This window comes from Puma concolor, chromosome C1 (genome assembly GCF_028749965.1).
Source record: "Puma concolor isolate L17-30 chromosome C1, mPumCon1.1.hap2, whole genome shotgun sequence".
In the NCBI taxonomy this organism is placed as follows: domain Eukaryota; kingdom Metazoa; phylum Chordata; class Mammalia; order Carnivora; family Felidae; genus Puma; species Puma concolor.
In genome coordinates this window covers 80,536,434-80,561,417 of record NC_141674.1, presented here as the reverse complement: position 1 = coordinate 80,561,417, position 24,984 = coordinate 80,536,434, and the positions used below count along the sequence as shown (strand labels likewise).

The following is a 24,984-nucleotide window of genomic DNA, read 5'->3' as shown; positions in this document are numbered from 1 at the left end:
AAACTATGACGAGCTGTAAGAGGGAAAGTTAAAGTCATTCCACACATTCTTTTTTCATAAAAATCTGAGGAAGATCTTGTAAAAAATATAATATGCCAACATATACTTCACAAATCAGTATTTTACTAAAAAATTCTTCCCTAAAAATTATTTTAAAATGCAAAACATCTTTAGAAACACTTAGCATACATCCAGAATAAATTGCTTACAAATTATTTTGCAGCTACCTTTGTATGAACATGGATTATCTACAAAAAGTGAATATCACATACCTTTGACAATGTCCAGCTGACACCTTCATCCATGCAAAATACAAGTTGCTATTTTCTCCTGTAACGTTTGATGAATACCTGATCCTATATTTGCATTGTGAATTGAGTATCTTAATTGGTAAGGCTTTGCAAAAGTAAACCAAAAACTGAGTTTGTGAAAAGGGTTCAAGAAATGGAATTGTTCTTCATAATAGTAAAGTTTGGAAATCTTCAGGGAACCCTGAAGGGAAGGGGTGGAGTGAAAGGGAGAGCTGGGAGGAGCAAGAATGCAAGAGAGACAAGATAAGAGCCTGGTGTCATGCTTGGTGGAACGGAGGCTCCAAGAACTTATAAGAACAGAAATGACTAACTTTCAGTGTCTTTTTTTTTTTTTTTTTTTGCAGACCACCTCTTCTAGTCTCTGGCAAACCAACAGTGAGTAGTAGATGACATACACTATCGCAACCACTCAAGGCCTATTGTTAAATAAAGGCTCAGAAAAATGAAGTAAGTGACCCATCCAAGGTGACAGTGGTAAGCGGTCGCATCAGTAGCATGCCCACACTGTCTTACCCAAGGGCTTGACAGACACATTTGGGAGGGCATCAGACTTTCCTTAAATTGTGAAATGGAGATTTAATCTTATCTTAACAGAATAAGTTTCACATAGAAAAAGGTTTTGGAATATAGAAGCAAAGGCAAATAATTTATCTGAGCACATCTACTGAGAAGAAAATGTTAGAGAATCAAAGAATGAGTTACACTTCTATAGCAGCTCAGAATAATCATTACAGACTGAGATGCTTAACTCTGAAAATTAAATCAAATGGAAATGTTACTCACTGAAAACCTTACTTGTTCCAGTGAATTTCTTTAATGGTTAAAGATTTGATTGGCTACTTAGAAAACCCAAATAGTTATATTTATAATCTTTATCATGACTCCAAAGTATTAAATGTATAAAATATTATTATGGACATCCTACAGCACTTAACTGCCTTTGCTGAGTTGACCATATTCCAAACTGTGATATTATTATTTGTGTACTTACATTTTCTCTTCGACTGGTTTGAAGTTCAGCTTTGCATTTCTTCAAACTGCCTCGTCTATAGTAAGTGATGAGTATGCGCTGAATTGAATCGACAGTCTTCCCAAGGCTAGTTACATATAATAGAAGAGAATAAAATCTAAGATATCTTAGTAATTTAACATTTGCTTTGAAAAGGATAAACCTGTGTTTATGAAACTTTTAGGCTTTTATTGTTTCTATTATCAAATTAAAATATAGTTTAGGATCTCTTGAATTGATATCCCACCTTTGTCCTGAGGAACTCATTGCTCACCATGGACTTCAAGGCCATCATTTAAGTCATAGATGGCCATCGCCAATCCCACAAAGATTTCTACCCAGGCTCTGGCCCACAGGGAGGTATTCTGCTTAGAAAGGGGAAGGACCTCCTGCAGAGAGAGGCAGGGGGAGGCCCGGGTGAGAGGAGAGAGATTGATTGTAAAAGTAACTTCTGCACTTCTAAAAATTCCTCACTTTCTTAAAATTTGAAAACTACAGATATATATTAAATGTGAAGAGAAAATGAATATAGCTTCTGTCATTTTGGTGAATATCCTTCCAGTCCTTTTTTTCCTGAAATTTTTTTTCTTTTTTTCTTACTTCATTTTTTCTTTTTCTTCTTCTTTTTTTAAGTGGTCTCCACACCCGTCATGGAGCCCAACATGGGGTTTGAGTGCACAACCTGGACATCAAGACCTGAGCTGACATCAGGAGTTGGATGCTTAAACGACTGAGCCACCCAGGTGCCCCAGAACTTTTTTCTTAATTGTGATTATGCACTATAAATGCTATTGGAATGTGTGTGTGTGTGTGTGTGTGTGTCTGTGTGTGTGTATTTCCCCACTGTTTATGAAAATTTCCAGATAAATGCTTAGCAACATAGGTAAATGTCTCCTGAAGTTGGATTAGGGTGACATTTCTCAACTTGTGGGTAATGATTGCTCCAAGATTCATAACTTACACATAGGGGTGCTGAAATATAATGGTTTTGGAAGATTATTATAAATATTTTCCATGGCCAGGAAAATAGAATCCAGAATGCCTTTGTGCCATCAGGCACTTTTTTTGTTAAAACTTGCCACTTTAGTCATTTTTAAGTGCACAGTTCAGTGGCATTAAGTACATTCACATTGCTATGCAGTCATCATCACTATCCATCTCCAGAACTTTCTCCTCATCCCAAACTGAAACTCTGTACCCCACAAAAAATAACCCCCTTTCTCTCCTTCCTCCAGCTCCTGGTAGCTACTATTCTACTTTCTGTCTCCATGTATTGGACTATTCTAGTTACCTCGTTTAAGTGGAATCACCCAGTATTTGTCCTTTTGTGTCTGGTTTCTTTCATTTAGCATAATGTCTCAAGGTTCATCCACATTGCAGCATGTGACAGAATTTTGTTCTTTTGAAGGGCTGAATAATATTCCTTTGTATGTATCTATGACATTCTGTTTGTCTATTCAGCTTTTGACGGGCGTTTGGTTGCTCAAGCACCTTCCTAGGAGTTAATTTAACCTGTGGGGTCTATCTCCATTTTCAGATGAAGAAACTGAGGCTGAGATAACTTACCCAGTAAGTGATGAACTTGAATCCAGAAGCCTAAGCAACAGCCTGAAGTCTTAACCGTTATGCTGTGCTCTTCCTATGTTTTTGAGTGAGGGTACAGGAAGTTCCATTCTGTACTACGGGGGAGGAAACCCCCACAGGCTGGATTGGGATAGGAGGGCTCCGCGGCAGCTGTGGCTCTGGCTCTGACCCTCAAAGGAAATGAAAGATTTAAATAAACTGTGGGCTGCGAGAACCGAGGAGTAAAAGGGCAGGGACAGGATTTGCTTTGAGGGGAATGGTTATGTGAGGGCCTGTTGGACCAGACGTTTTCCAGGGAGGTCGTGTGCCAAGCAAAACACCTGTCGAGAAAGTTAAGGCGAACAGCGACCCAATCAGTTCCCCATAGCCTGTGCCACAGGACACAGTCTTGTCAGGAAGGAGCTTCCTTCAACTCGGCCATCGGATTAAAGGTTAAAACCGAATGTATGTTTCCCCTCAAAACCTGTAGCACGTTAAAGTTGTTAAATCAAATGATACCTTAAGTGACCGAGAAGGATCGGCTATTTAAACAAACACGTCATTTCTTGTTAAAGCAATGTGGAGTACAGACTGTTTTCTCACGTTATACTCCACCAAGTCATTCATCAACACCGTGGAAAGACAATCCATCTCTTCACGGCTTTACCTCCTCTGCTGAGGGTGAATAGGTGAAGACAACAAGAAACGTGAGCAGTTAAGAATTAAACTACTGTTTAAATGGTAGCACTTGAGGCTTTAAGATCGTGAGGTGCTTGAGAGCAAAAACCCCTGTCTTGTTTTCCTCTATCCCCCTCGGAGCCTAGCACAAAGTAGCCACCCAGACTTTGCAAATACAGTCTCCTGAACAGCAGGGAACCAAACGGCAGGGACCACTTGGAGTGAAGAGGAAACAGGCTCCTGGACTGGACCCAGTCACCTTGGTGGGGTGACCACTGGCAAATTATTAAATGTTCTGGGCATCAGTATCCTTATTTGAAAAATGGAAATCATAATGCCTAGTTGAGTTAAATAAATCATTTAACTCATCATTTAAAAACTCATTTTTAAGAGCCCTTATTAAGAACCGTGGGGTTGACTCCATTTCAAGATAATCATAAGTGGCATTGGAGAATTTGGAGACTTCTATCCTGAGATTCATTTCAGAGATTTCAGTCAGAAAATAGCAATATCGAGAGGCATCTGGTAAGTGATGGTTTGTCCAGTGAAGTAAGAACTTGCCCTTTGTACCTTAAATGCTTGTCCTTCTCAGGTGCCTGGCATAGTCATATCAGCCTGTCACTCCATGGGGCAAAGTTCATGTCCTTGTTTTAGCTAAGTCTTTCCTCACAGTCTGTGTATTAAAACAAACATATGTACCAATGTCAGTGCTCCAGAATATGTAAGAAAAAAATTGATAGAACTGCAAGGAGAAATAGACAGGTTTACAGTTACAGATGGAAATTTCAAGGTTCCTTTCTTTTTTTTAATGTTTATTTTTGAGAGAGAGAGAGAGAGAGAGAGAGAGACAGAATGTGAGTGGGGGAGGGGGAGAGAGAGAGAGAAGGAGACACAGAATCCGAAGCAGGCTCCAGGCTCTAAGCTGTCAGCACAGAGCCCAACGTGGGACTCGAACTCATGAACCATGAGATCATGACCTAAGCCAAAGTCGGATGCTCAACCGACTGAGCCACCCAGGTGTCCCAAGGCCCCCTTCTTAACAATTGATAGAACAACTAGACAGAAAATTAGTAAGGATACAGAAGAACTCAACAAGAGCATCAGCCAATAAGATCTAAGAGACATTGATATGACACTCCGCTCAACAAGAGTAGAACACATATTTTTGACAAGTATTTGTGAAACATATGCCAAGATAGACTGTATCCTAGGCTATAAGACAAATCTAAACTGAAATCACACAGTGTCTCTCCAAAAACAATGGAGTCAAACTAGAAATCAATAAAGATGACAAGAAAATTTCCAAACACTTGAAAACCAAACAACACACTTAGGTAAGACACAAGTCAAAGAAGAAGTCACAAGAGAAACAAACAAAAATACATTGATTGAACTGAATGAAAATGGAAATACAGCATATCAAAATTTGGGTACATGGCTCAAACAGTGCTGAGAAGGAAATATATAGCACCAAAAACATACATTAGAAAAAAGGAAAAGTCTTATATTAATAATCTAAGCTTCTACCTCGAGAACCTAGAGATGAAAGAGCAAAATAAACCCAAAGCAAGTAGAATAAAATAAATAATAAGGGTAAAAGCAGAAATCAATGAAATTTAAAACAGAAAAACAATAGAAAAAATAAATAAAGAGCTGCTTCTTTGAAAAGATCAGTAAAATTGACATACCTCAAGCAACACTGACAAGAAAGAAAGAAAGAAAGAAAGAAAGAAAGAAAGAAAGAAAGACATAAATTACCAATATCAAGAATGAAACAGGAGATATCATTAGAGACCCTACAGACATCAAAGGGATAATAAGAAAATATCATGAACAACTCTACATACATAAATTTGACAACTTAGATGAAATGGACCAATTCCTCAAAAAGCTCAAACAACCATAAATTAGTCAATATGAAATAGACCATTTGAATAGCTCATAACTATTAAGGAAATTGGCTTTGTAATCTTGAAACCTCCCCAAATGAAATCTCTAAGTCTATATCGTTTCACTAGATAACTCTACCCAGCATTTAAAGAACAATTAACACTCATTCTATATAATCACTTTCAGAAAATAGAAGAGGAGAGAGTATTTTCTAATTCATTTTATAAAGACAACATTGTCCTGATACCAAAACCAAATTAAAATGGTACAAAAAAGGAGAACCAAAGACTAACATCTCTCTTAAATATGGATACCAGAAGTTTAATAAAGTATCAGCGAATTGAATTCAGCAAAGAATTACACAGCATGACCAATTGCAATAAGTGGGGTTTCTTCCAGGGATGCAAAGCTGATCCAACATTCAAAACTCAGTTAACATAACCCATTACATCAAGGACTAAAGAAGAAAAAAAATCACATTATTTTGTCAATAGACAGAAAGAAAGCATTTGACAAAACCCAACATCTATTCATGATAAAAACTCTCACACACCAGGAAAAGAGAACTTTTTCAAGTTGATTTTTTTTTAATCTACAAAAAACCTACAAGTAAAAACTAGAAACTTTCTTACTAAGATAAGGAATAAGGTAAAGATGTCCCCTCTCACCATTTCTTTTCAATATCACACTTTAAGTCCTGGCTAATGCAATAGGACAGGAAGATAAAATAAAGGGTATACATATTAGAAAGGAAAAAATAAAACTGTTTTTTTTTTCATTTATGACATGATTATCCATGCAGAAAATCTGAAAGGATCAATAAAAATCTCCTGGAACTAATAAATAATTACAGCAAGGTTACAGGGTGCAAAGTTAATATATAAAAGTCAGCTGCTTTCTTATACACCAACAACAAACAAATGGAATTTACAATTAAAAGCACAAAGATCATTTACATTAGAATAAAAAAAATTGTTAGGAGATATTTATATATTTCTTAAAAAAATTTTTTTTAATTTTAGAGACAGAGAATGCAAGTGGGGGAGAGAGGCAGAGGGAGAGACAGAGAATCCTAAGCAGGCTCCACATTCAGCATGGAGCCCAATGCAGAGCTCAATCCCAAGACCCTGGGATCATGACCTGAGCTGAAATCAAGAGTCTGATGCTCAACTCACTGAGCCTCCCAGGCTCCCCAGAACCAATTTTTTAAATATTTAGGTATAAATATAACAAAATATGTACATGATCTATATGAAGTAAACTAAAAAACTCTCATGAAAGAAATTTTAAAAAAACTAAATAAACGGAGAGATATTCCATACTCATGGGTAAGAAGACTCGATATTGTCAAGATGTCAATTCTTCTCTACTTCATCTATAGATTTAGTGAAATCCTAATGAAATTTCCAGCAAGTTATTTTGTGGATCTCAACAAACTGATTCTGAAATTTATATAAAGAGGTGAATGACCTAGAAGAGTCAATACAATATTAAAGGAGAATAACAAAATTATCTAACTTCTAGACTTACTATAAAGTAACAGTAATCAAGACAGGGTAGTGCTGGAGAAAAAAAAAAAAAGTAAGGTAAATGAAACAAAATAGAGAGTTCAAAAATAGACCCACATAAATATAGCCAATCAACTCTTGAAAAATGAGGCATGGCAATACAATGGGGATAAGATAGTTTTTCAGAATTAGCGCTGGAAAAACTGGACATCCACATACAAGCAACAAATGTATATACACACAGACCTTATACCCAACAAAAAGTTAACTGAAAGTGGAGCACACACTTGAATATAAAATGCAACGCTCTAAAACACCTAGAAGATAACATGGGAGAAAATCTAGGTGACTTTGAATTTGGCAATGACTATTTTAAACTAAAGTCCTGAACCATCAAATAAATAATTGATAAGCTGGACTTCACTAAGATTAAAAGCTTCTGTTCTGCAAAAGACACTGTCAAGAGAATGAGAAGACAAAGGCCTAGAGCAGGAGAAAATATTTGCAAAAGATATATCTGATGGGGACTGTTATCTGAAATATAGAAAGAACACTTAAAACCCAACAAAAAGAGAATGAACAATCCAGTTAAAAAAATGGGCAAAAGATCTGCACAGACACCCTCCACCAAAGAAGATATACGGTTGGCAAATAAGGACATGAAAATATGTACAACATATCCTTAGGGAGCTGCAAATTCCAACAACGAGATACCTCTATACACCTATTAGAGTGGTCCAAATCCAAAAAACTGACATCAAATGTTGCCAGGATATGCAGCAACAGAAACTCCTCAGAATAGTTATGTACCTGGGCCCTGGAAGCAGGCAGCCTAGATCAAATCCTGACTCAAATCCTTAATCTTGACCAAGTCATCAGCCTCTCAGAACCACAGACTCCCCATGTGCAAATGGAAATGGTAATAACTATATTCTCATAGACTTGTTGCAATTTTGAAGCTACACTGAATTTTCACAAACTTAACACACCCATGTTAACCAGCCCCTCGGTTGTAAAACAGAACATTTCACTGACTTTTGACATCCTCCTGGTGCTCCCTTTCTGTCATTATGTCCCAAAGTACTCACCATCCTGATGTCTAATGGCATAGATTAGCTTTCTCTGCTTTGTACTTCTTGTCAATGAGTCATGCAGAATGTACTATTTTGCATCTGGTATCTTTCCGAAACCCAATATCCTGAGATTGATCTGTTGCACGTTATTGTAAATTGCTCACTCACATCATTATGTAGTATTTCATTGTGTGAGTATTCCGTAATGTATTCAGCATTCAGTTCTTGTTAAGCATTTAGGTTCATAGAGTTGTCTTAGGGGCTAAGTCTAATAGAATGCACAGCCTTTCATCCTTGTTCTCCGTCTTTTTTTCTGATACCTATGATCATTTCTCTCTCTCTCTCTCTCTCTCTCTCTCTCTCTCTCTCTCTCTGGTCTAGAGAAAAGAGTACTTGGATTTTTAAAATATAAAATAAATACTTTCTTCACACATTGAAAAATCCCAACCCTCTATTAGCATTCTCTTCTTCAACTATCCATGTGAAAAGGAGACCTCTCAAGACTCTGACCTTTATCTTCAAAGTCCAGTGTGAATTACAAAAGAGACTTTCTAGCTTTTTGAGCTCCAAATTCAGATCAGTTTGAACCATCTGCTTCATTTAAGATCTTTTTTAAAGGAGGCTTTGGATGTTTATAATACAAAAGCTTTTTGGCTTGGAAAAAAGCCAAGTTCTCCACATGTAGCTCTAAGGAAATCTTGTAACATTTAAGAATCTCTCAAAGGTGAACTCTTCCTATCTCCATTTCCCTCAAGGGCACACCCCTTGTGGTTCGGAGAAAATGTGGAAATGAGTTACTCAACATTTCTATTGTAAAAATGTTAAGCAATAGAGCACTCCTGATTTAATCAAACAGATCCACCCACTGATACCCTCTGTCCCCAGCCTTAGAACACCTTTCACTTCTGCCCTCATTTCTCCAGTGATTTAAAAAAAAAATTTATTTTGGCAATTTATCTGAAACATTACCGATAATAGTAATGGAGAGAGGTTGGGCAGGGACAGTGGGCTGCAGAAACGTCCAGTGCAAAGTCCAGATTTCCCCTTAATCACAGGCTGGGAAGAATGTGACCAGTAGCCAGAACAGTCAATGAGGAGAGGAGAAGGGACTTCCAAGACAAAAGGAAGGGGAGCAAAGGTAATTGCTATCTGGTAATTGCCCGATGTCATACATGGTGAGTAACTGTGCTGTGTGCATGTGTGTAGATATATGTGTGCGTGTGTGTGTGTGTGTGTATATGTGTGTGTGTATATCCCTGAGACAGGCTTGAGAAGCTGCTTGTCTGTTTCCTCGACAGAAGTAGGGCAAATATAAGAGCTCCCAGTTACTGCCAGTCAGTAATTGGCATTATTTGGTCAATACCGCAGATGCCCTTTGAACACGTTGGTCATATCAAGGTGCTTAAAACTGCTAAATAAGAACTCATGTATTAACTTTGGGCTGCCTTCCTAGGTGTTCAAATAAGAGATGAAGTTAGATATTAATGTTGAATCTCTTCTTCTGGGCAAGCAGTGGGCCCTGAAGGTGGACATGGGAGGATGAAACTGGCTTGCAGCCATGAGCTTGGAGGTCAAAGGGGTCCAAAGCCTAAGTGTCAGTTGAGGTAGCCTTGAGAAGCAAAGAACAGTTAGTATCAGTTGAAATGCTTTAGACCCCAAGTAACAGCATAGTGAGAAGTGCTAGATTAGTGGTTATATCTGTAGCTTCTGAGCCAGATCTGGGTTCAAATCCTAGCTTTGTCATTTAAGTAGCTGTGTGACCTGGGCTGGATATTTACGCTGTCTGTATCTAGATTTCCTTGTCTTCCAAGTGAAGAAAATAATAAACACATAGGTTTGTTATAAGCCTTAACTACACACGTTCATTTAAGGTACTTAGAAGAGTGCCCAGAACTTAGTTCACTGTATGCTAACAAGTAATAGAATCTCATACTCAAGAAGACTTAAACATTCAGGAAATGCATTATCTCCCAGAGGGAGAGTGGGATTCACAGTTGATTGAACATCACGACATTATGGTCGTCTCTCTGTTCTGCCATCCTGAATGGTGCCTTATTTGCAAGCTGGGATCAAATGGCTACAGAAGCTCCAAACCTCCCGACTGGAAATAGGATGTGCTTCTTTCTGTGGCTATCTTTTAATAGAGAAAGGTAACTTTCTGAGAAGCTCTTCCTCAGATTTCCTCTAAGATCTCACTGGCCAGAATAGATCTCCTGGCAAAGAGAATGAATATGTTGCTGTTACACCACTCAATTCCACGTCTGAAGCTGGGGACAGGGTTTGCTTCCCCTGGATGCTTTGAAATATGTCTGAATGGTATTGGGTTCCCACAGGAGCTTCAACTGAAAGGATGGGGGAATGATAGACAATGGATACTAGAGAGCCAACCAACAATGGCCACTATAACTAACATGGACAAAGAGAAGAAACGGGCTGCAGGGGTGAGATAGGATGGCACAAGAGAGAGCAAGAGGCAGAGCCTGGAGCGATCCATTGAGGTCATTTTACCCCTGGGAGAGGGCTGTTTAAAGAGCACGGGCAACCCACAAATGGGGAGAAAGCTGTGAAGGACACCAAACATCACCCTGGTCCTTCATTAGTTCTTCCTTTGTGGGTGGAGAGGAACAGGATTATCCTAGATTTACTTGATGGAAAGCTTTAATCCATTAGGTACAAAACAAATAGGACAGATTAATGTCGAAAACTGTGGTATTTTACCCCACTCACAAGTTAAGAAGTTAGGCTGCTACAATTTCATGGATCCTGGCAGAAGACCTGAGACTCCAGGGTCAAAGGCTGAGGACTTTCTTACTCGCAAAGTAAATACCAAAGCATGAGTATTTGTGCTCCAATTCCCACAGGGTGACGCAGAAAGGGCCAGCTGACACATGTACATATAAAGGGAAGGAGCCCTGAGCTTAGAGAAACAAAATATTTCATAATAAAAAAAAGTTACCCTGCCGGCTCTTTGCTCTGAAAGTACACTTTATTATTATACTAAAAGATAAGCACATCTATCTACACTCTCTTATACTCTGGAAACTTTTCTGATGAGTCTACCACTCCATTGGCTACTCTAATGAATCTGACCAAGAGAGGCTGAGACCAAATCTGTTCAATTTGTACAGTACAACATCTAATTAGTCTACTATCAGTAGGACTCAAACCAGTAGGCTGAAACCAACCTGTAGAATTCACCCCGACCATGCCTCCCAGGGTTCCAGATCCAGGCAGTTGAAGAAATCCCATATATCATCAGGTTCTACCTTAGAAAGTCAGGGGATTTTCTCCTTATATTTCTGTATTGGTGTTTCCACTTGGCCTGAGACATTAATTCAGGTACTACAGGATGTATCTGTGATGGCACCGGCTCTGCTTGGCCCTCCAGGAGGAAGTTTAGGGCAATTCTCTCATCTGTAGCAACCTTACCTGCTGAGTTGAGGCCCACTTGAATGCTTCCCGGGGATGAGGCACTAGCACTGATCACCTCCACCACAGTCAGGGACTAATTTTTTGTACCACTTTTTCTAATCGGATGAGTCCTGATATAGGGATAGGTGTACACAGGGTGCACATAAATAACAAGTCAGTTATCTCTTGGGGAATCTCTCTTGAGAACCAAGGGTGGCATCTTTTGGGAGAGATCTCTTAGTTGTGAGGGCTTCGTCATTTACTAGTGTTGCTTCCCTAACCACTTGAAGATTTCTTATGACCATGGCAAAGCTGCAAATCATTGTGTTTTCAGAAGGCAGGGAGCTTAATGTCCTAGTTCCACAAAGCAAGTATAGTCCCGAGGGCATATGTACATCATGACCATGAAATGAAAGTGTTGTTTATAGTTGTGGGGGGTGCTAAGTAGGACCTATATCATTTAAAGGGAGACATTGACAGAACATCCAACATTACCTCTTGGCCAGCTGGTAAACCTTGAACTTCCCCGGCTGAGTTTAAATAATTGAGTTTAGTCTTTCTTTATAGAAGGACTGCCTGAGGGCAGTTGGGGGGCATTTATCTGTAATAGATATCTATTATCTATTAGTGATGGTTGTAAGAATAGGGGTGAAGACATCTAGATGTGTTAACAGGTATTATCTTTGTGGGAGGTGCAGGAGCTGGGACCATCCTCTGCCTCTTCTGATTGACTCCCCTGTAAAGGTAAGGTGACTAGTGGTCAAATCACAATCAGAGTCATCAGGCAGATGATGACAAAATCAGGCAGTCAGTCAAATCAAAAGCCCTTGGGGGGGGGGGGGGGAAAGTCCTTGCAATGGTTTGGGAGAATCTCACCAGAGGTTTTCCTTCATGAGGAAGACTCCAGAGGTGATTTGGAAAAACAAAGATCATTCAGATCTCTCTCTCTCTCTCTCTCTCTCTCTCTCTCTGTCTATCATGTGTCTCAGGGTCTGAGATGCTCCCATCCCAGGTGCTACTGCTGCCTGTCCTCCATTGCCTCAAATTTCTGCATCCACTTTCGGCGTTGATCATTTCACCTTTGCTTCAATCATCCCCTAATCATACTCAGACCTTTTATTCAGAAAAAAAAAGTAACTTGGACATTTTAACAAAAGTTACACAGACCCATTGCAGCCTCCACATTGGCCTGTGATAGGGGATTGATGACGGCGTCCTCAACCAAATGGCAACTATCCTTATGATCTGGGACCGTGTCAGTTCAGCCAGAGAATCCAGGTGGCTGAACCAGAGTTAAGTCTGAATCTCCCAGGCCCCATTTTGATGGGGCTGCCATCTGGAGGATGTGCCAACCATGCTGGCCTGGAGTCGCTGTTAGGGGAGAGAAAGACATACCATGCCCAGGAATGGTCATGGAGAAATCTCAGATTTTCAAAATAGGTCCCTATCACCTCATCCCTTGTGTCCTGATCATTACCCAGAAAGCAGCTAGGAGGAAATGATCCCTTTCCGAGGACAGCTGTATTCGGTGACCAAACCTGATTTACTTATGTGCGTGGACTAGGATAAGGGGATGGGAGCAGAATCAGAAATTTTGAAGGTCGATGCCAGATGCCTGTGGACATTATGGATCCTGGAAGGTCCATAAAACATCCGTACTAACATCAGCTGAGGCAACGGTAGAGGGAAGAGGAAGGGTTCAGGGGGACACAGGACAAAAGAGCTTCTCCAGGCCAGTAAGGCTTTATATTTACTTTTACTTTCAAACAGTATGGTGTCTGCTCATGGCTCAACCAAATGAGCTTGCAGTGCTTTTGGCTGGTTCAACAATTTAAATTGGGTGAAAATCCTCATGGCTAATACCACCTGTTTCAGCCTTAGGAACCCCTTGACTCAGTAGCCATGCCACTTTATATTCTGGCTGGTGTTACTGGGTTTGCACCTTTTTGCTGACTTGGGCATGGCTCACACGGCAGCAACTTTTTTTTTTTTTTTAAAGGAATCTATCTCAATCTGGGGCATTTGCTGCCCATTATCAAAATAACATCTCTTGAGACTTCATCTAGTTCCAGTGTAAGTTTTGGCGGGTGAGAACTGACCATAAGAGTTTATGTAGAATTCTTCGGGTCAGTTTCTCATTCTCCAGCGGATCTCCTGCAGCGGCATTGTAAATCCAATCCCAGGAACTCTTACGAGTTCAAATATTAGATTTCTTCTGTGGCTTCCCATGGAAGCTGTCTCAGGGATATCTCCCCCAAAGAACCATGATAATGGCTGGGACCCACTGCAAAGCCGCTGAGACACTTTGCTCTTGTCTGAACGAATCTGAGAGTGGAATGATAGACCATAGGAGGGACTAATGATCCAGTTGTTGCCATTCTTCTAGAAAAAGGCCCGGGACACCTGGGTGGCTCAGTCGGTTAAGCGTCCGACTTTGGCTCATGCCATGATCTCATGGTCTGTGAGTTCGAGCCCCGTGTAGGGCCCTGTGCTGACAGCTCAGAGCCTGGAGTCTGCTTCAGATTCTGTGTCTCCCACTCTCTCTGCCCCTCCCCCCACTCGCACTCTGTCTCCATCTCTCAAAAATGAATAAACGTTAAAAGAAATTTTTTTTAAAAAAGGCCCAAACCTCCTGCTCATCCAGGATGAATATTAGCACTAGTTGTTACAGCAGGGCAGACCTGAAGCTGCCTGCCAAACCGGTGAGGGTCTCCCTACACCAAGATGAATTAGCAATGCTCCAAGCCCCACTTCACACAGCTGACTTTGAACCTACCTCCTAGTCCTCAGCTTGCTTCAATTCCTCCTTATAATTGGCAAAAACATGGAGAACCGTGCCTCATTGATCAAAAACTTGGTAACATGTTCACTGCCAATTCCCAGAGACTTCCCTCGAAAAATCTGCTAATTAGCCTCTTTGTCTACATCCCCTCTTGGTACCAAGACTGTCAAGAACTGCGAAGAGTCTGAGATTTTACCATCCTATAATCTGAGTTAGCCTGCCACAGTTTCATGGATATTGGGAGAAAACAGAAGACTCTTGGATCATAGACAAAGGACCTCATTATAACAGTAGGAGTAGCCAAATATCAGTACTTGTGTCAGTGTCCCAAGCCCCAGCTCCCACAGGGCAATGCGAAGAGAGGCAGATAACTCCTGGGGATGCAGTGGATTGTGTTCCAAGAGTCTAGGGAAGCCTCTGTCCAGCTAATTACCTCTTCATGAATCTGTTAGCCCAGCTCAGCCTACCAGCATCTAGCTTTATGCAACACACACACAGACACACACACACACACACACACACACACACACACACACACACTGATATCTTCTCCTTTCAACAATGTAACACAGCCTGTTTTACCTGTCTAACCCATGCCCGGATCCCATCCCCCTTTCCTTTGGCATTCTTCCCTCATGAACAGTCAGCCAAGTCCAATTATGACTTTACATTTATATCCTTAAATAGTAAAGAACTGATTTAAAAGGTCAGGTAAAGAGAAAGACTTTGTGTTTGCTCTTAAAAGACAGGTAATCCTTTCTATGACATCCCATTAATCACATACTTCCCAGGACAGGGAGCTTCTGTGTTCCAAAGTGTCCCGTTCCATTGTTGTAGTAACAACTGTTAGAATCTGACTGTTGGGCCTGTCGTCCTTTAAGGAGACAGAGTGAAATGGACCTCTTTCTTTTGTCTCCCATCTGCCTTCCTCTCCCTAAGACATGTAGCCAAGACTTCCTCCCGCCTTTTCCCCCAAACTGAGGGTAAGCGTAGCCCCTGGTTAAAAATGAAACCCCATCTTTTCACAAAAGGTGCTTTCAAAGCTGCTGTGGGGTTGTATGGCTAAAGGAGTGGCCCTTTATGGTCCATTTTTTACTCTGTGAAGCCTGAAGGGACACAATCGGAAAACAGGAGACCGAGAACCGAAATGAATACATTCGAGAATGGGAAAAATGCAAAAGTGTCTGCAGCTTCTGCAGGTCGAGCTTCTTCAAAAGGGACTAGACTCGGGCTGCCCATCCTAGACTCTTCCATGGGGTTTGGAGTACCTCCGCACACAGTTCTGGGGGACTTTTGCAAAGGCAAGATTGTTCCATTGGTGTACTGCTGGAGCTCCTCTTTCACTTCACTCTGCTAAGGAAAGTTTAACACTAGAGGTGACAAAATAATTCTGGGGGCAAGACTGACCATGTGGACAGGGAACAACATTTCTCTGGGAGGTTCAGGAGAGGAATCCAGAGAGGAGGGGTTAGATGGTTAGAAGAAAGATACCAGGATAAGGAGTGATGTTAGTGACCAGGTGTGCCCACAAGGAACTCCCTATGAATAAGCGAACCTCCTACATGTACTTTGGGAAAAATCGTATTAGACCCTCAGTGCAAGTCTCCTTCCTCCACCATCCCGTATTATAATAATTTCCACCTCAATTGCAATGCACCCTCTCTTTCCTCCCACCCCCAAAGCCAAAGTCTGATTAACCGTACAGGCTCATGTAACGGTATCTTAGAAAGTAAAGGGAGTATATGATAAACAAAGCGTGGCCTGCCCCACATTCACTCCTCCACCGGTACAAGTAGAGGAGCCCTTTTGGCAGGGAACCATGCCTAAGAATTCCAGGTAGGAAGCAGCCATGAGCAGAGGAGGAAGCACATGACGTTGAGGAACAGCATCTAGTAGACAAGTCAGGTGGAGTACAGACAAAACCTTTCCATATACTTGAAGAGGAAAGTAAACTTTTAAGGAGGGCAAGATGATATTTGGGGCACAAATGGATTAGGATCCAGGCATTTCATCCCACCCCAAAGTGGAGAAGTGAGTTGCAATGGATTTGTCAAGGTCAAGGCCACATTCTCTAAGGTGGGGCCTTGGGTGAGGATATAAAAATATTTCCACAGAAATCATCTTTTTGTTTAACGTTCATTTATTTTTGAGAGATAGAGAGAGTGCAAATGGGGAAGGGGCAGGGGGAGGGGACCAAGGATTTGAAGCAGGCTCTGCTTTGACAGCAGCAAGCCATATGTGGGGCTCAAACTCACGAACCTTGAGATCATGACCTGAGCCAAAGTCAGAAGCTCTACTGACTGAGCCATGCAGGCGCCCCTACACAGAAATCATCTTAAATAAAACTATTGCAACTGAATAAAGGAATCCACATAAAATGGACCCAAGGCCAAAAGGAATTCTCAAGCCCCATCACTCATGGTCAATTGCAGACCCTAACAGGAAGAGATTTATACACTTTCCCAACAGGAAGGAGCCGATTTTACTACTCCAGCAGGAGTAGAAAGCAAAGGGAGTATTTCTTCTTGCCTGGTAGCAAACTCAGCCAATAAGAAAATGCCACAACTCAGCCAATGAGAAACCATCACCAGCCTGAACTCATGCTTTCCTTAATTGGACTCTGGCTCAAAGCAGCCCCTTCCAATGTTTACCTTTCCTCTATAAAGTAATGTTTCTCTCCTTTGATCTCTGCACTTTCCTATGGTTTGCCATGGCATACATGTCCCGAATTGAAATTCCTCTGCTATTCCCAATTAAACCCATTTTATTCATAAAGTAACTGACTGTTTCACTGTTTTTTTTTAATGTTTATTTACTTTTGAGAGAGAGAAAGACAGAGTGTGGAGTGGGGGAAGAGCAGAAAGGGAAGGAGACAAAATCTGAAGGAGGCTCCAGGCTCTGAGCTGTCAGCGCAGAGCCTGATGTGGAGCTCGAACTCACGAACCGCAGGATCACGACCTGAGCCAAAGTCGGGCGCCCAACTGACTGAGCCACCCCGGCACCCCACAGCTGTTTCACTTTTAAGAATGATACTAAAAAATAATAAACCAAGATAGATGCTTCCACATCAAGTGACAAAGAATTATGACCTCAACATACAGAATGCCTACAATTCAGTGAGAAAAGACAACATAATAGAAAATCTAAAATAATAGCACACTCAAGATAAAGCAAGGAGGCTTCATTTACAAAAGACTATTTGTATAGTTGTGTGTATAGGACAGCCACAGTTACCTGAGGCTATTGGCAGCCAATCAGGAATCATTTCTATGTGTGAAAATAGGAGAGAAAAATTACAGGAGCCTAGAAGAAGAGAGGGTCACCTGAGAAGAACAATGACCTTTTTTCAAAGCCAGTCAGAGTAAATACTTGGAGTTTATTTTCTTCCCACCTCTAATCTCCTGCCAGGTTCTCCACTGGCTAAACCCAGCAGGGAGCCTTAGGGCACTGGGGCATTGCTAATGAAGGACAGAGAAGTCAAACTTCTAGGAGACAGCAGGGCCGAGTAGGAAGACTGTGAATCCTCAAGCAGCAGACAGAAGACACCCAGCACAGAAGGAGAAAATACAAATATGCAATTACAGGAAAAGAAATACTAGGAGTATAATGGCCATGTGAGACTAGGTCAAATTTCCCCAGCCATTTATTTTTTAAGTTTATTTATTTATTTTGAGAGAAAGAGGGAGAGTGCAAGAGCAGGGAAGGGGCAGAGAGAAGAGGAGACTGAGAAGCCCAAGCAGGGTCTGTACAGTGAGCTCAGAGCCCAACACCTGGCAGATCCCAGGAACCATGAGATGACGACCTGAGCTGAAATCAAGAGTTGGACGTTCAACCAACTGAGCCACCCAGGCTCCCTCACCAGCCATTTAAAGATCAGATTCCTAAGTGAGACTTCCTGAGAGTACCTGGTCTACTACTTAACTATGTACTCTTGATTAGGTCTTGTTCTCATCATTGGGGTAATAAATGGGGTCATAATAACACATCATAGAGTTACCCTAAGGATCAAATGGGAAAAGGTATGTCAAGCACTGAGCCAGGGCTTGACATGGGGTAAGCAGTCAATACATGAAACCTTTTTTCCCCCTTTCAAATTGGTAAATGATAAAGATCTATAATACTTGGTATTGGCGAGGTTATGGGGTAAAAAGCATATTTTATTGGTAGTACAAATCAGTATATAACTTTTGGGAGGGTAACTTGACAGTATTATAACTTAAAATAAGAGTAAACAATTTTATGTGTAATAATTTATCATACACAACTTCTTTTAGTAACACGTAGGGACATATGTCTAAAGGTGTTCAGTGCCATACTGCAGTTGGGAAAGGTTGGAAACAACCTAAATTTACGCAATGAAACTCTACGTACCCATTTGTGTCAGTTTTCTATTGCTGTGTAACAAATTACCTTTGGAAACTTCAGAAACTTAGCCTCTTAAAAACAAGAATTTATTATCTCATAGGTCATGCAGGCAGGAATCCCTGCGTGGCCTAGCTGGATACCCCAGATCAAGATCTTATAAGGTTGTATTTCTATTGACCAAGGCTGTGATCTCATCTGGTGGCTCAGTAGAGGGAAGGAATGTAGAGATAGAGATATGCATCTTTTATTCCTGCATTGGATTCCCCATCTGGTTCAGACCGGCATAGGTATCCTCTCTTCCCATTGGAGTGGTAAGACTCACAACAAGGGTTTGCACTTTGGGGTGGAAGCAAACAGAGGAGGCCTTCTGTTTGCCTTGATGCTAGCTCCTCCAGGACAGTCTGCCTTGGGTTAAGACCCCCTTTCTTTTGAGAGGAAGCACAGTGATCTAAAGTTGAAGTCTGAGCTAATCACAAGGTCTTGCCTTTCCTTGCTTTGTTCTCTGTGAATGTATTTCCCCCTGGTACCTTAGGAGAAGGGATTGGCACCTACAGCAGAATTAAGAATATCTTGTATTCCAGCAGGTGTTAGCCAAATCCATGTCTAAACACATCATCCTCTTCAAATATGAGGCCACATCTATCATGAAGTTGTTGTCTAAGAAGACTTCTCTCGAGTCTGAACACTCCCTATCTCTTATCATTTTCCCTCAAATGAGGTGTTTTTTGTTTTTGTTTTTAAGTGTATTTATTCATTTTGAGAGAGACAGAGACAGTGTGAGTGGGGGAGGGGCAGAGAGAGAGGGAGACAGGGCATCCCAAGCAGGCTCCACACTGCTAACACAGAGCCTGATGCACGGCTCGAACCCCTGAAACTGTGAGATCATGACCAGAGCTGAAACCAAGAGTCAGACGCTTAACCGACTGGGCCACCCAGGCGCCCCAACGTCGGTTTTATAGCCATGATCGTTTAGTTGACTTTAAAGTCATTGTATGGTGCTCCCTAAATATTTGACGAATGAATTTATTGATTCAATAATAAACATTCTAATTGATCAGTGTCCTTAAATCATCACTAGGGCACAATAGCATTTTAAGGGCAGTGTATCAGCTAGGATGCTTTGGATTGCACAAAAAAGAAAAACTGACATCAAGCTGACTTAAACAATAATGGGATTCATCAGTTCACGAAACAAGGAATCCAGAAGTTGTAGAGATGCAATGGCTTCAGAAGGAGAGATTCACATGGTGGTGGAGGCCCTGGCTCTACTTGTCTATTATGCTCTCTGCGCGGCTTTCAGACTTGGTCCTCAGGCTGGAGTCTCTCCTGAGAGCAAAGTACCTACAGCTGTTGACTATAAGGCAAGTCATGCCCACCCACAGAACAGAGCTTCCTTTTCCCTGACCACCAAGCCAAAGGAGTGTTACCTGTATCAGACCAACTTGGGCCACCTTCCCAGCCCTGAACCAACCACTGCTTCGCTGTTTGACTTGGACTTGGGGAAGTGCCCCTTTAAGCCAATGACTGATGGCAAGAGGATGGGGCTTCTAGGCCAGTCAAATCCTCCCTCCACTCTATCCCGGTACGGAGAGGTGGGAAAACCTCACCCAGATCCCATGGCTGGGAAATATAGATACTGCTAGGGAAAGAAGAAATGGAACTTGACTCTTCCATTATGTATTCAGCTGGTGTTGACTCAGTCCTGACTAGACACTCTTCCACACCCAGGGAATACAACAGAGAACAAATGGACAAAGTCACTGCTGTCATGGAGGGGAGATGAAAAAGTAGCACAGAGGTAAGTCAGGGAGGGTAAGAATTCCCGGGATCACAGAGAGCTGCTGTTCTACAGAGGGTTGTTGGAGAGATGGGTCAGAAAAGGTGACATCTGAGACGTAATTTGGAGGAAATGAGGGAGAGTGAAGAATACAGGGAGCCACTAAGTCAGCACAAGGCCTGAGGTGGGAGAGCGCATGTCCTGTGTGATTCACAACCACGAGGGCTGTGTGGAGCCTGCTAAGCCATGGCAAGGACTGTGAGCATGGGGCTAGGGATGACATCAGCCAGGTCTGGTTGTTAACTGTGGTGGCCGCACTGTTGGTTGCTCTGACCCTGCCGTCTCTACTTATTCCCTACCACAGAGCTCATCTCCATGAAAGGCTGCAAATACCAGATGCCTGCCTTGCCTGCCTTTCAGTCAACGCATGAACGAGTCGTCCAAAAATCCCCACAACGGTTCCATAAGTTGTAGCTTATGGTCAAATAGATGGGAAAAGGGAGAGACCGCAAGTCACGAGCCAGTCAGGAGGCTTTCACCGGATTCTAGAACAGAGGTAAGGTATGTCTGAAGAGCAGTAATGGTCATAGGACAAGAGATATGGGTTGAGCGAGGCAGAGATGACAGACATGGAAGTGACAGGTTCTGGGAACTGGATGTGAGCAGAAAGGGAGAGAGGAGTCAGCTGAGGAGGTGGTGAGTGGGAGAGTGACAGAACCTTCTGGAGCAAGGGCCACAGTGTGGCTAGAAAAAAATGAATCTGGTGAGGTGGTGGCTGTGAGGTGGTGGCCATTAGTTCAACATGGAGTACATCAACATGCAAGGGAAGGGAAAAGATTCCCATCTTGAGAGACTATCTAAAAGGCAAGAATAGAAACTCACCAGACTTGTTCACAGATCTGGTCTATGTATAGGTTATTCATTCTACCCCCCCACTTCCTCCACCTCCCCCCCACCACCCCATGCTCTTTGCCTGGCAAACTCCTATTTATTCTTCTACACTCAGATTAATTCCCAACTCCTCAGTGAAGCCTCCTTATCCTACCCCGACGCAGAATTTGTTCCTTTCCTATGTTCCCAGAGCCTTTTGTGGACACCTGCATCCTATCATTTGCCACACACAATGCATTGTCATTTCCCTGCTCCCTCCCTCTTCAGTGTTAGACTGCAGGTGCCCTCCCTAGAGACCAGCTTAATGCTTTTTGTATTCCTGGCATTTAATACTGTGCCTAGAAGACATAATAGGTAATCACCAAATGAGTGATGAATGAACGAGTGAATAAATGAATGAAATATTGATCATAGAAAAAAGGTAGAGGTTAAAAGTGTTAGCAGAGAGTGATGAAATTTTGAAACATTTAAGTTAGGATATTTTGACAACCATGGAGAATGGTGGAGTAGATGAGGTTATCCTTGGAAACTCTTAGAGTCTATATGTGGAAGGAGGAGATCTAAATCTGAGCTGACATCAGATATGAAGAGGGATTACAGTCATTACCTGAGAATAGCTCAGGAAGGGTGCTGAGAAGTGAGTGAAATATTTGATGAAGGTGAAAGCCAGAGCCCGCAGAGAACCTGAAGGTCAGGAAATCAGGAGAATAAGTCTTTAGGATTTTCTGGAAACATAACAGTCACATTTTATGATGCAATCATGGCAATGCAATCATGGAAATCTTACATACTCAACGTTGGTTTTTCCATAGGACTCAACGTAAGGGGGGGGGTGTTCATTCTCGGCTGTCAGGTGTATAAACGTGATAGTTTTGTGTCATTTTTCAGGGGGGGCTGATCTTGCAGCCAGGCCAATGGCATTTTTTTCATTGTTTCCATTCTTCTCCCCCTTTCTGAGGACAATTTGAGAAGATTAAAGTTATGCTGGCTATAATCCTTGTATTTTCTCATTTTATTGCAATGATTTCATAGTATATTCTATCTCAGTTGTTCTCAACCCAGAAGAATCTGAGCCTCTCTGCTGCCTCCACCACCACCAAAATGGAAACATTTTGATCGTCACAACTGGCATCTAATGGGTAGAGGAGACCAGGGATGCTGCTAAATATCCTACAATGCACAGGAGAGCCCTATGTGTCAATAGTGCCCCAATGTCAATAGTGCCAAAGTCAAGAAACCCTTAGAGTCTCCCCTATATAAACAGCACAGACATTATGGCACTTGTTTGGCTGGCCAGCTTGAAAATTTTGTGGTTCTTCATAAATGCAGAAAAGGTAGAGGGATTTCCTTTATTTCCATTTTGGAGACTTTGTTGACAGCTAATATTGCACTTCAAATTTTATCACACCTTTAGTCCACGTTCACATCAAGGGTGGATTTTCAGTCACTTTTTTTCAAGACTAACACTAACATCACCAATTTAACAAGCACTTAGGTGACATTGCTGAAGGGCTATAACAACAGGAAAGGTTAACGCAGAATGACAATAGTCACTAAAATCACGCCCAGAGTCTTAGTAGAGTTAGAGGAGGTGTGAAGTAGCGGTTGGGGACACAGCCTCTGAGGGAATGATCTGGCCACATCTCAGCTCTGGCACTTTCTTGTCAGTCACTGGCCTCTGGCAATTGCCTTTCTGGGCTTCAGTTTTCTCAGTGGGGGATAAGATTATCACAGAGTCCTTCCTCTTAGAGTTGTGAAAATTAACTACTGACACACATAAAGAGATTAGAGAGCACAATAAGGTGCCCAGGATGGCAGGCGCTTCTCTCTACTAGTCAAAGTGGGCCTGCTGCATGACCATCGCATGAGGAGAGTTGATATTTTCTTGACTGATCAGCTTTAAAATTCTGTGGTTCTTGACAGATGTTAAAATGTGGGAGCAAGTCCCCTTTTATTTCCATCTTTGAGATGAAAATGAGACGTGGTCGTTCTCATATTGTGCTTCAAAGTCACACAAAGAGATCAGTGAGTGTGGCTGTGCTGTAAGTCTTCAGGGAATAATAGTTATAATAGCAGCAGGAGCAAAAGCGTTCCCCATATGTGAGACAAGGGGCATTATTCGGTAGCTGTTGTTTTCTTCAGTTCCACGATGCGCCACAAGAGAGTTCCAGAAGACCGTTTTAAAAAACTTAAAGAGGGCTGCTTTTGGTTCTGTTTAAATTGTACCATAAATGGTCACAAGACGGTGCCAAAAGATTCCTTTTGGAAACCTGATTGGTCAGTTCCTTCTTTGGTTGTTTAAATTAGACCAAAAAAATAGTACATGAGTATATTTAATTGAAACAAAAATACAACACATGGGGTTAAGTACAAACATTTCAATTCAACGTACACCTTTTTTTTTTCTCTTTGTTCTAGATTCTAGTCATAGAAAAACTCCTGGAAAAATTTTTCTGTTTCCATTAATCTATTGAAGATTTAATGAAAAACTTTTCAAAAAACATTACACTTCACTGGTGGTGATTTAGCACCCCCGTCGCATAGAAAAAAAATGGGGTTCCTGAGATCTGCTATAAAGAGCCCCAGTGCCCTGCTTTGACAGATTACTGTGAAGGCAGAGTTGCCTTGGTGACTCCGGGTTTCTCTTCCAAGTTCATACCTGAGCAAATGAGAGACAGTGCGGGGAACATAGCAGCATGGCTTTCTGGGGTGCTGGGCTCTGTTAAAGGAAAGCTCCAAATAGGATTTTCAATCACAAAAATTATCAGCACACAAGGTCTTTTTTCCCAGTCCCTGTCTCCTCCCTGGAGGGAAGGGGTGGGAGGAGGGGTGTCAATCCCCTGAGGCCGTGGGTGGAGCCTGAGGAGCCTCTTACCTTAGCGCACCAAACCCCGCCCCCGTCCCGCCCCTGGTTGTCCCCAGGAGGTGGAAAGAACCTACTGAGAAACACACTTTCCAAATGGCGCATGTGCACAATTTTCGAGAGCATGAGGTAATAGCCCCGGAGAAAAGGCCCTTGAGGTCTTTCAGACGTCCCAATAGGACTATTCAAATAGCGATAATTCCTTGGAAATTGTTATTTCACTTTCTCTCTTTCCTACTTCTGTAAAGTACAGACTTAAGAACAATAATGAAGTAAGAGCCCTGAAGTCTGGAGCCAGAGTCCCAGTTTTGGCAGCGAAGGGAAGAGTAGAAGAGGGAGGAGGAGAGAAGAAGGCAAGAGGGAAGAGGAGGTGAGGATCGAATGAGTGCTCAGTGCCGGTGCTGTGTGAGCACCTACTCTCCGTGCCCACTCATTTAATAATCAAAAGAATTCCACTGATTTGGTGCTTTTGGCTTCACTGACAGGCAAAGAAAGAATTTGAGAAGTGACTTTTACAAGGTCACACACCAGTAAGGGGTGAAATCAGAAGTCAAACCAGATAACTAAGAGATGCCAAATATGTGGGTTTTTAATAAAAGCCTACTATTAACCATCCACAACCTTTGGGGTTTACTCTGTGGTGGTGGTTGTCGGAGCAACATACAAAAAACAGGTTGTTTGCCCTCTGTTGCTTTGACTGAGGGGGCAATGACCACAGAGGATACCCATTTGACTCAGACGCTCTTGCTGGGAGGTCCCCAGTGTAGAGCAGAAGAAACTCCTTCATGCTCTGGGCCGTGGCCTGCCTGGTAAAAACTTCCTGGGTCCCTCCAAGGTGGTAGTTTCCCTTCTACTGTTTATTG

The 24,984-nt window shown here is 41.9% G+C and overlaps 1 protein-coding gene and 1 long non-coding RNA gene across 13 annotated transcripts in view; one reads left to right on the top strand and one right to left on the bottom strand.

Moving 5' to 3' along the window:
* Positions 1 to 24,984, bottom strand: part of ABCD3 (ATP binding cassette subfamily D member 3) — a 165,468-nt gene that overhangs the window by 111,167 nt on the left and 29,317 nt on the right. For 4 of the 12 annotated variants that reach the window (XM_086717609.1, XM_086717614.1, XM_086717612.1 and 1 more), the window contains exons 2-3: positions 2,887 to 3,074; positions 1,303 to 1,408 (exon numbers count right to left, since the gene is read on the bottom strand). The exons of 1 other annotated variant lie outside the window; for it this stretch is intronic. In XM_086717609.1, the coding sequence (XP_086573735.1) occupies positions 1,303 to 1,304 (2 nt within the window). In that variant the 5' untranslated portion in view covers positions 1,305 to 1,408; positions 2,887 to 3,074. Of the gene's footprint in view, positions 1 to 272; positions 317 to 1,302; positions 1,409 to 1,567; positions 1,710 to 2,886; positions 3,075 to 24,984 lie in introns of those variants that run through there. 7 more of the 12 variants (XM_086717610.1, XM_086717616.1, XM_086717615.1 and 4 more) reach the window with 3 other exon arrangements.
* LOC147578185 (uncharacterized) lies at positions 9,057 to 21,294 on the top strand. Its single transcript, XR_015254887.1, has 3 exons — positions 9,057 to 9,207; positions 20,319 to 20,388; positions 20,732 to 21,294. It is a non-coding gene; the product is annotated as an uncharacterized LOC147578185 (long non-coding RNA).